This window comes from Parus major, chromosome 1 (assembly GCF_001522545.3).
Source record: "Parus major isolate Abel chromosome 1, Parus_major1.1, whole genome shotgun sequence".
Taxonomy (NCBI): Eukaryota; Metazoa; Chordata; class Aves; order Passeriformes; family Paridae; genus Parus; species Parus major.
The window spans coordinates 67,521,911-67,534,245 of record NC_031768.1 but is presented as its reverse complement, the minus strand read 5'-3'; the positions used below and the strand labels follow the sequence as shown (position 1 = coordinate 67,534,245).

The following is a 12,335-nucleotide window of genomic DNA, read 5'->3' as shown; positions in this document are numbered from 1 at the left end:
AGCTCCAATGGAGGTCCCTGTGCTCTCAGATCTTGTGCAGTGCAGAGCACATGGTTCTAACACGCAGCAGGTTTTGCTTGACAGCCGCTGGCCTTGTCGTAAGCCAGTACTATCTCCCGGGGGCACACTCTGCTGTCATTCTGCAGCTGCTGAACTGCCACTGAAGCAGCTCATTCCTACAAGCCAGCTGTCTAGTAAAAACACTGCAACAGCCAAGAAGCTCTCTCAGAATAAACAGGGAGAATGTCAATACAAGTAAAGTTCAGAGTAGCGGTCATGAGCCTAAACCTATCTTTAAGTTTTGGTAAGGATGAGTTGCTTCTGATTTTGAATCTTTCCAGTCCCAGCCTGCATTTACATGAATTAATATGCCTACCTGTCAGACAAATCTCAAAGCACAACAAAGTAACTTTTTCTTTTTTAAATAAGCTCAGGAAACCTAGGAGTGAAGATGCAAATGAAGCTACACTCAGCCAACCCACTGCAAGCTGGGAACTCCCTGGATGCAAAACAAGGACAGGTCTTGAGAATAGGTCACCCTGATATCCCCAAGACGAACCAGTCAAGAGATGATCAATGCCTGTGAATTTTCCATGAAGTCAGAGGAACTCTTATGCTGTCATGTCTCTGCTTTGGTGGGTCCTCAGCATGCATCTTTTGCCCTGTTTAAGTTCTGCAGGGTGTGCCAGATCAGTAATAAAATCCCTCTTCCCTGTTTAGCACTGATTTTGACTTCCCAGAAGCAGTATTACATCAACTGCAACTGAGCCAGTCAGTTGTTCCCAGTGGAGAAGATGTTAAAATGTTCATATTCCTCCTCATCTTAACCATCAGCTCCAAGCAAGAGGAATCTTCATAATCAAGATGTCCCATTGCAAAGCTGAAGCTGTCTCTCTGTGACATGAAATACAGCCCAACAAGTACCTGCACAGAACATCATTCTGTTCAGACCAACCTGTAGAAATTTGAAAACAATGACATCTACGTGAAGAGAGGAAGATCAAGTGCACTTGGGAATCTGACCCAAAATCCCAACTACTTCTGGTTCACCTGGGCTTTGACATTGCTCAATAAACTACTGGGAAAACCCTCTGTCATACACAAGGCAACAAAACAGATCCACCAGGTATGAGATACCTATTCAGGATGGAGCACCCACTGTTGAGAAGAGACTGAAGAGGAAGAACAATGTAAGAGATGTAAGTTGGTCAGCTGCACAGCAACACCTGGAACCATTCTTTGATATGTTCCTCAAATGAACATTTTTATTTTACAAGGCAACATGTCCACAAACACACAAGACTTAGTTCACTGCCTCTGAAGTACCAGTAGGACAAATGCCCTGTTAGTGAGCTGCACACAAACATACAGAAAGGAAAGGAAGGGAATGCTTCATACTGACACTCAGAATCCCAGGAATCCTTCAGAAGGTTGAAGATTGTGAATGTGTATGCAGACAGTACATCCCAGAGAAGAACTGGTTTTAGTAACAACCTTCTCCTCTGAGCACTTACCTACATGGACATTCAAGACTAAAAGCTGTACCTACACAGTGTTAGTAATTGCTAAACTCCACCTCCAAAAGGTACCAGTGGTATTATACTCTCCATATTCCTCAGATGATGGAGAAGCTGAAGGACCTGAAGAACAGTCTAGTTCCATATGCTTGAGGAGACAGAATTTTAGGTAAAAAAATCAACTTCATTAATCCCCTTAACCATGACCTAAGGGCTGCTTTGCTTCTCAAGCCACACTGGTGTGGGAATCTTTTGCTTCTGCACAGTACTGGTACCAAGTGGGTTGGACCTGAAATTTGCTAAACATACATAATGTGTACGCCATAACTCTTTAATGAGAAAGATCTAAAATTAATATCTAGATATTGCTTTAATACTGTGAATGAATGTTACTTATAATCCAACTTTTCAGGTAAATTTTCTTCAAAACAGGTTGTCAGTCAAGACAGCTTCTTGACTGTGACTGACAGTTTGGATGTAGCTGCTGTTTGAGCTAGAAAGTAATGTTAACATCCACATCATCAGACTCCCTCTTAGGCTGTCTCAAGGAGTGAGAAAGCACAACAATTATTTATAAAGAGTGGGTAAAGAAAACAGGCCATCTCTACAGGTCTCACCAAAACAGGCAAGTTCTGGTCTGGATAAGCTAGTAGTTCAGGGCTGCATCATTTTTTCCTATAAACTGATGAGAAGGCAAATAAGCCCTTCATTATTTTTTTTTTTTTTTCAGTCACACTTCTTACTTTTTGCTGCTTGTCTCCGAGCCTGGCACCAGCAACAGCAAAGGAATATTCTGACAAAGCTCATCTGCCACTACTATGTTGGAAAGTTTCAGAATTAACATGAGTGCACAGCATGACAGACGCTACCCCACCTGCTGCAGATATTATTTGGGACACATCTCTAAAGCATTTATATGATATGGTCAGGGGCCATTCTTCTCTTGCCTAAAGGGGATAATTTCTGAGAAGGTGCCAACTTCAGATCCTCTGCTAGAGAGCCAGCTGCCTTCCCCAGGAAATAAATCCTGGAAACTGTGCTAATGGTCCTTTTGTACTTGATGTTTTTCTCCAATGTGCAGCACACATTCCATCTAGCATGGGCTTCTCTGAAGTAGTTCAAACAACACACAATAACACGAAACTTGAGTGACCTGCACAACACAAGAGCTGTTGAAAGTTTATTGGAAGAATCATTGTCATCAGAGGAATGTTAGATGTGAAGACAATGAAGTGGTTCTGCTGCAGGATGAGGAAATGCTCACTCTCTACCTTCACATCAGCTACAAGTTTGGCAGGAACCAAGGACATGTATTGGGCATAAACACATTGTATCAGCATGGCCTGGAGTGGGAAAAGGCTTGAATATAAGAACTTGAATGTGAATACCTCCTATACAACATCCCACTCACTACATTACCAGGAAAACTATCTCTTCTGGATGTACATGCACATGCTTTGCAGACAAGCTCTACATAAACAGACTTCTACAGTTCTATGATAAACACCTGCAAATAGTACTGTTACTACAAAGTGATTCTTAAGAGTGTTATATTTATCAGTAGACAAAATACTCTATATTAGTGTCAGAGGTTGCAAACACAAACCCATAAACAAATCATCTGCTGAAATAAAAAGGAAAACTTGCTTCTGTTTTTAAGCAATATCATTTAAACATATGATATTTAGAAAAACTCTTACTCAAATTATCTTTTCAGCTACCTACTGCAAAATTGTATCTTTTATAGGAACTGTATTATTCTTTCAAAACATAGTATTTAAGAAATACATTTTGTACCACGGAAAATGGGACCAAAAAATATTTAAATACTGAAAGTAATAACTAGATGTCCTTGAGAGTTCTTACATTTCATCTGCAGATTACTTCCATGTCTGAACAGTACTCTGTTTAGCAGAGAGATGGATGTGTGTTAGACTTGAGCTAAGAGTATGACTGGCAGTTTTAGAAACCTGATCCAAATTTGTACACGATAGACTTATAGTTAGCTACTACTGAGACAGCCACTCTAGGGATGCTAACCCACTCACTCACAGTTTAGTTTACTGGACATTAGATGGCCAAAAGAAACAAGGGGAAAAGGAAGACCTCAGTTTTTCAGAAGTATGCAATCACAGACAGTATGTACACACAAACAGACCAGGAATTAGACAGACATCCTAAGTGAAAACAGCAAAAAACTTGATTCAGTTTGAACAATAGAATTCCTTTTGAATGCACCACAAAAATTATTTTCCCATAATATCAACAAAATAATGTACAACAAATGTTGCCAACGTCACTGAAATGTAAGTCCTCTACATCTTATAAAGTTTGGGGGCTATAGTATGGTTTTCAAATTCAAGTAATAGAATATGGGCAATGTTATTTCACCCTACCTGTTGCCATTTGCCCTTAATTGCTGGATCTCTGATCGACTGGCAATGTCTGTGGATTTGCTGGATGACACCCTGGTAATATACCATAGAAGAGTCATAATTCCCAAGGAGTGCATATTCTCTTCCTTTTTTGGCATTATCACAAATCTCTGCTAAATTCATCTTCACTCAGAAATCTAAAAGAGAACATAATTACCAGAAAAATTAATTTTATGTGCTGTAGAATAATTCAGACAGTGACACTTTAGTTTTGTTACTTCTCTCATAGCTGAATTGTGTCTTTCCAACACTGTTCCCATCTAGTCCTGCTTTTCTACAACCATTTATGTCTGGAGTATCTCTTTACCAGCTTAAGATTTCAGATCATGAATTTTAAGTCTTTTATAGTGATAAAAAACACAACTTCTTTGCTGCCTTTGGCCCCAATCCTATTAAATTAATGCAAGAAAATTAAATGCCCTGCCCACACTGAACCCAACAAACTAAACTTTAATTTGTAGAGCACCACAATATATTAGCAGCCATCAGCCATGAATCACAAATCACACGAGGCATTAAATTGCTTTTTATACTTTTGTATTACATACATGCCTAAATGTGCCAACCAGCATCAGGGATGTGTGCACTTCACACTTTCAAGAGCCCTCACCCTAATGAGATTATGATATGGTTGAATGGCTGCTCTACTATAGATGAAGTTGAGTCTCATTCTGTTTAAATATTCTTTCAAAGCACTCCAACATTCATATGCTGACTTGCATTTTTCATTAAATTTAACATGTCACTTTGGGATTTATGGCAGAGATAGCAATCTAAATTTAACATTCCTTAGAATAGTGATTCCCAAAGTACAACCTTCCCCTAGTCCTCAAACTGCAGCATGAATTTAAGGCCAACCAATAGCCCAGCTTTTCCCAGTAACCATTCAAGAAAGCAATAACCCAGACAATCAGAATTAAGCTGTGTTGTACAGCTAGGTTTGTATTTAAGGTTCAAGACTGAAGCAGTGCCTGCCCTTTTATCTGAATCTTATGTGACCCAAAGTTTAGGTCCTCACCACACAAAACCAACATCAGTTCCTTACCCTTGTACTCTGATTCAGTATGTGTGGGGTCCCTGACATCCACCCATATATAAACCTCTGGAAATAAAAATTTAAAAATTGCAATTCCTAGCTATGCAATGAAGAGTTGCATAGAGCAAGAGGGAGGAGGTCAGCTCTGGAGGGTGGTCCACTCGTTGCATCAAGGGTTTGGCAAGACCAAGGAGGTGAAGAAGAAACCAAGAGGGAGGGATAGAAACACAGTTCAGGTTACACAGCTGAGAACAGCCCATGCTACAGGAGCACATACAGAAGGAACAGGTGGTAGCAGACAGAAACTAGAACAGGGAGAAGCAACCTTTTACATCCTAGTGGGTTATAAAAATATTAGTAGGTTTTATAAACAGACAAGACAAGAGCAAGATAGCATTAAGGAGGATGTGTCTTATGCCTCTGTATTCCCTTGTGCTTAGCAAAATTCAAACCCTCAATAATTTAAACAGACATCCACATGGCATTCATTCTGCCCTGAGCAAACACACTCTGCACCTCCCAAAGGTGCCACGCTGACAGTCCCAACTGCTGCCTACAGCTGCACACCAGGTCTGCTCCACCACCTCATCACTCCTGCTCCCTGCAACAAAGCCACAGAAACCTGCCACCATCACTTAAACCCACAGGTCACACAGCTTGCATGTGGCTGATGACTTTGATAGCAAGAACATGCTGCTACCCTGCAGCTGACACTCCACCAAGCACAGCAGAACATACTGGGGTTTTAGTTGTCCTCATGCTGTGCTGCACATTTCAGCTTGCATAGCATTCCCGCTGGCTGTTGTAAACTACTGGGCAGGAGAAAATCTATGGTGGAAAGGGTGAGAACGCTAATTTTGTTTCCTGACATAGGCAGGATACATTGTTACCGAGAGCTAGATTGGTAGCAACTAAGACCATTTAATTTTTTGAATACAGAAGATTGTAACTAATAGGGAAAAAAAAGTGATGTCACTCATATTGCACTGGAAATAGACAAAATTATAGGAATTGAAGATAGGTAATGACCCATTCAGATCTCATGAGTCAACTTATAAATGAACAGAACACCGTCTGAGGCAGAATCCATTGACCTGTCTTCAAACATATCCAAGTTAGGATCTGCTTCACAACCAGACTGTCGCCGTTAAGAAAAACATTCCTCAAATCTCTGGAGGTTTTCCCCATATGTAGTGAAAGAGAGCAAGTAAATAAAACATATTTAAGGAGCTGCTGAATTCAGTTCCTAGAAATCCATTAAAGAGAACATGTACTTGCTTTACAACCTCTCGTGGCTCCTTATTACAGTTAATTCCCACCCTCAGGGCATATTTAACTCCCTTTGGCCTTAAGAGGGCTGATACTCACATCCAACCCCCCTTACTTCCAGAAGAGTAAGAGTCCCCTGCTCACCAAAGGAGACAACCTCCTCATCTCTGTCTGTGGTGGAAGCTGGGTCAATCCACAGGCAGGAGGCAAGACACAGGAGGCATGCAAACATGTGCCCCCTTCAGGACAGTGGCTAGACAAGGGAGCGGAGAAGGACACAGAAAAAATGTACGTGGTTTTAAAATCGCAGGAGCAAACCAAACAAGACTCTCGACTTCCTCTAGCTACTGAGAGTTTGGGGGCTTCTAGCCTTATGCTGGTGGTGCCAAAGCTTATGCATGAGCTTGATGCCTGGTGTGTCACGCTGGAGAGCCTTTAAAACATTGACGGCACTGAAACTTGGAGCATGGAGGGAGGCTGGTGGATGTACACCTATGTACCTCCTGGGCGACCAATAGCTCCAGAGTTGAGCTGACAAACACCCCTGGATCTTTCCTGTGGATTCAGACACTTCTGGTTTTCCTTATCACCTACACTAGACACCAAAGCAGGTCATATAGCTTGAAAAGATTAATATAATGTCACCCATTTACCTGAGCCATAATTGAAACAGCAGCTGTAGGCCTAAATCAGTGCTTTCCTGGAATCCCAGGCAGTTCTCTGAGATTCTACTGCTATTTAAAACTAATGCTAAAAATGGTTTAAACAAACTACGCCTCCTATGCACACCAGTGAAGGTAATGTTAGTTCAGAATTACCAAACCAAATCCAAACAAGTCCAAAATCAAGGAAAAAATATTTTTAGGAAGCAATTATTTCCTGTGTTGTTTTCTGGACATCCCATTCTTCAATGTCAGGGATGGGGAGGGAGGGAGAAGTAACTAGGACTAGGTGAGGACCTTCTCATGTTATGTACTCACTGTTCTATATTGTATTATAGAGTTCATACAACATCAGGGAAGTCCAAGGAACCAGAAATACAAAAATCATAAATAGAGCATTTTGTTGTTTGTTATCTGGAGCTTTGCTTAGATACTTAATTTTCCTACCATAACACAGCCACATCTTTCAAGTAAATATACAGCCAGGGACAACTATTGTCAAGTACATTTAGAACAACTTACACACTACTTGTGACACCAGCTTTTCATTCTATCATTGTGTGGTTCTCTCCTGCACTAGACCGTAACAGCTCCACTGCACGTCAAGATATCCTTGGAGATTCCTTAGTTCACGGATCATTGACAAGAAGAGACATTACAGACATTCATGTAGGCATAGCTGCCACACATGGGGTCTTAAACCCACTTGTTAAAAACCCTGCAGCAGCCAGGCTAAAAGGTCACAGGGGATATTAATCTCTATTCTTTGGAGCATAAGCTGAGCTGATCCCTATCTAGGGTCAGAAAAGAATTTTTCTCCCAGAACTAAAGCAATGCACAATTGAGCAAGAGCCAAAAGACAGTCTCTAACATTAAAGCATTATACACACAAAACACATCCATGGGCAAATACAGTGACTGTGTGAACAGCAGGCAAAAAGGGGACAGCTTGCTTAGCACACTATTCCAAACTTCTGTGCAATACCAGTGGGAATGGATACAGGATTGGATATATTGAGGATTCATCTCTCTCAGCATTACCTCACCATAGCATTACCAGAGGCAGCAAGTGCCCTCTCCTGTAGAGGGGTTCTGGAGCAGGGCTTTTCCTCTTACTTGATCCCAAACATTCACTCTGCGAGTGCCAAAATGGAAGGCATCTGCTATCTTTACATGTCTCTTTTATGCAAGTGTTTTGACATTTTGACAGTGACACCACTGCATCCCATTTTCTCCATAAGCACTTGACTCTTGCACAGGATGGAGGACTCTCATTGAATGAGCTGTTAGACACTTTTGCTTTATTCTCATTGTTTCAATAGTCACATCAAGCCTTATTTAATACCTATCAATCAGACTTTTCGCCAAATTCAATGTTAATTCCTCACTGAGAGGGCTATACCATACCAGGATTTTTCTGGACATGTGTCTTTCTCTGACCAAAATTTTACCCAGGAAAAACAAAAACATCTCACAGCTCCCTGAGATTGCTGGACATATGCTCTCAAATCATGGCAGCCCTGCGGTACTGCTGACTGGACAGATGAACATCTGGAAAGGCCTGGACATACGCTGATGAAGATTGGCTACTAATCCTGTTTCTCATTTTCTGTAAGTCAGCCATGCATGGTGTCGGGCATCCCGAAAAGCAATGTAAGAGTTACAACTAATGTCACAAGACAGAGGGTCACGCTGTTAGGCACCATCTTCTGAATACAGTGCTGATGACCGAGGTATGACTGTACATTTTCCACTTCTACAAGTGAGAGCCAGGATGACTCTTTGCCACTGCACAATCCCAGAACAGATCAATTGCCACAGAAAGCAAAGCAAGGAAGAGAATTTCAGTGTTAAGAGGTTTTGATTTTTGGATTTATACACTTTTCATGTGCACCCATTTCCATTATCAGAGTCTAAGTCATAAACTGAAGTTGTTTTTTCCTCAAATTCCTCTTACTGCTTGGAAGCTTTTCGTTACAGTTAATTGAAACCTGCCCTTCTTAGGTTAAGGCCATATTGGTTTTGTAAGCCAGCTTTGACCAGTTCCAAACAGCTCTCTCTCCCTCAATTACATCTTCACTTAAAATAGCACAATGATCCGATTTTCAGTCTTCTCTTCAAACTTAAAACTTGTTAAAGTAGAGAAGTGTAACAATATGACAATGCTTTACCTGAGAAAGCATAAACAGCAACACTAACTGGAACATTGTCAGAGGAACAAAGAAAGTGTTTTTCTCCGCATGACATGTGACTTCTACTAGAAGCTTACAGAATTGTATTCTGGACTGAAATATAGATTATATTTTTTTATGCGCTTGATAAATTTTATTTGATTTTTAAGAAAAAGATTTTTAAAAATGCAATAATTAAAAGAAATTAAATAAGTCTTTCCTGCTTTATTATAAAGATTATCTCTTTTGTTTTGGTGTTGGGTGCACAACAACTGATCTTCATTTCCAATAATTAACTGTCCCTGTTCAGAAGCAATTGCTGATGCTGCAGACATTACGTTTGCATGACAAAAACAACATTTTAACTGATCATTGTCAGATAAAATACAAACAAACAAAAGGCTTGCCAAGTACCATAGCTAAATCCATCTTTTCCCTGTTAACATGGCTTTGTTTGAACATGCAGCTGTGGTCCCATGGACTGGTGTGAAAACTAACAATCATGAGCTCACAAGATCACAACTCCTGTTAAAAACATATCTATAAGTAAGACATGGCTCAGTTCAAGCAGATTTGAATTTAAACTACATGCAAATGAATTAAAGATGAGAAATGTGTTATGCCAGCGCTGTTTTTTACTTTTGCTCTGTGCACTAGCAGTGACAAGGCTGGCTACAATGGCAGCAGCAGCATTAGGGCTGCAGCAGATTATGTTATTTTTCAAAGCAGTACAGACACCAGATAAAACACACACACACACACCGTAGTCCAGGAAACCCAGCACCAAGGGATCTTTTAATTCAGTCAACTGCTTTCTGCTAACTGGTTTTTGGCCTCTTTGCACTGAAACTCTGTTTTGCAATAGCAGACATGGAGTTAATGGGGAAATGTGTATGGAAGTGGGAAGGAAAAGAAGCATGCATGCAGGCCTCAAACTATTTTTGTGTGCATTCTTAACTTGAAACAGAGAGTTACTTTGAGTGCAAGTGAAAAAAAAAAAAAAGTCTTCAAATGAAGTAAAGACATTCACCACAAGCTAAAAGTAAACACATAAGAAAACACTAAATAGGTGGTCAGAGTTTTAATTAAAGATTAATTTAGAGATTTAAATTACAGATTTCATTAGTTTGGTGAACCAAACAGAAAGCATCCTGAAGAATGAAATAACCATTTGCAGAGCCTTTGAAGTACAGTTCTCTGAAGAAGTAGAAAGGAGAATCAGAGACGGATGTGCTATTCCTAAGACTGAGCGTGAACAACATCCTTCTTCAAGCACCTCACACCACTTTCAGCCACATCCATATGGTCACAGCACCATTATTTGGGGTAATGAGGTGTTCATTAGCAAGGCTGGATATCAAAAAGACTTAAAACAAATGCTGTGGGGCACTCTGGGGAGTGTAACTCCATACACACACAGGTCAAGAAGTGACAGGCTTGCCAGCTTCTGTTCCATCTTAGTCCTGCTAGACCCAGGCTGGCTCCACACATCTCTCCTCTCCAGCACAGCCTCCAGGGCTTCTGACATTAGTATCAAACCCAGGCCCATGTTCAGGTGGGACCAGCCTGAGGTGGATCAGTCAACCCCTCCTCTGACGGGATGCAGGGCCCAGATATCTGAAGGATTCTGCAGAGCCTGTCGGTAGCTCAACAAAGTGGAACTCAGCCCAAGTCAATAATCCTTCTGGTCCTTTGTGGAGCCACTTGCTTCTCTGCTTATCATGTGTCTAAGCACTTCTGCTGGAGCAAACATGCCACCAAAGGCTCCCAAGATGGGTCTGCGCAGAGCCAGCTTGGGTTCACAGCATTTCTTACATCAGGCTCTGTGCCAAGAAAAGCAGTGAAACCGCTCCAACACCTGGCCCTGGATACAGCACACCCATGTTCCCCCTGCCCTGCAGCCCATGAACCCTACCAGACCACAGCCAGCTCCACAAAGACTCAGTGCTGCTGCTGCTCCATTCCTAGCTCAGCCAATATGCATCCCAGATAAGCCTTCCATGAATAATTGCAGGTTTAATACACTCACACAGGTGTTTATAACCCTGACTCATACAGTCAGAATTTTGGGCTGAATACTTTTCCACCTTTTGAACCCCACTCTGAATTTGAAAGAATTGGCTCTTTAGGACTAAGAATATGTGTTACTTAAATAGAATAGCATATGTGTTTTTAAATATACATTTATATGCATATTGCTGTTAGTGCACTACAGATTTCTCAGCTCATCCCCAGAAGAATCAGTTGGGTTTTTTTTTTAATTACACAGAAAACCAAATAAAGGACTATCATTGTTTTCTTGTATTCCATTTACTTTTCTCTCTTTTGATTTGGATTAGGTCAGGGCAGGATCTATTTCTCCCCATTACCTACTCAAAAGCCCAAATCTCCATGAGCCAAGCATTCTGGAAGCATACTGCAGCTGCAATGTTCACTTCTGCAGTGTGGCAAGTACCAGGAGCTGCAAGGAGGTGAAGCCTATCTAGGATATAGCTGACATAGGGGTGGGGGGAAAAGGAAGAAAAAAAAACCTGCTCGACAATCTGCAATTGCAATTAAGCATTCATCGGAAAGAAATTCATCTCTGTGAAATGTGAAACTGTAGTAGGAATAGACATTCAATATTCATATAAAAGGGAGCAGTAATGCACTGATGCTTTTAAGATACAGATTTTCAGGAAGAAAAAATGACGCTCCCTTATATACCAATCATAAACACGTGTATTTTAAGTATGATATGTACAGAAACTGTAATTTCATTCCCCCTCATGGCTGTTAGAGAATACAAGATAAAGAATAACACTAGAACTGTCAGGAGAGGAAACAGAGAGACAAAAGGGACAAATGCCAATACTGACATCACGACAGAAATTTTTTGGGAAAAAATAGAAATGTAGCAGAATAATTTTTTAAAAAGTAACACTGTGTCCAGACCACCTAGTGCAACAAGCTCAACAGAGCCTAAGCGTGGTAGGAGACGTGAAACTGGAAACCATAGGCGCAAACTGGTTGGGAACACTTTCCAGGGCTCCTTCTGAGCATTGCCTCCTTCGTACCCATTCCCAGCCTCCGGTCAGCTCTGCCTTCTGCACAGCTCTCTCAGTCCATCTGATCCACCACTCCTCCAGCACATCTCTCCCCTTCCATCCATCCACCTATGTTCCCATGTGCCCCTTTCCTTGTATTTTTTCTCTCCCCCACCGGCATCCAGATACCCCCCAACCCATCCTCCCCTCACCGCAGAC

At 41.2% G+C, this 12,335-nt stretch overlaps 1 protein-coding gene across 1 annotated transcript in view; it reads right to left on the bottom strand.

The window, feature by feature from the left end:
• Positions 1 to 12,335, bottom strand: part of KATNAL1 (katanin catalytic subunit A1 like 1) — a 59,557-nt gene that overhangs the window by 27,201 nt on the left and 20,021 nt on the right. Inside the window, exon 3 of the mRNA XM_015623549.2 lies at positions 3,914 to 4,089. Within this exon, the coding sequence (XP_015479035.1) occupies positions 3,914 to 4,075 (162 nt within the window). The 5' untranslated portion in view covers positions 4,076 to 4,089. The remainder of the gene's footprint in view (positions 1 to 3,913; positions 4,090 to 12,335) is intronic.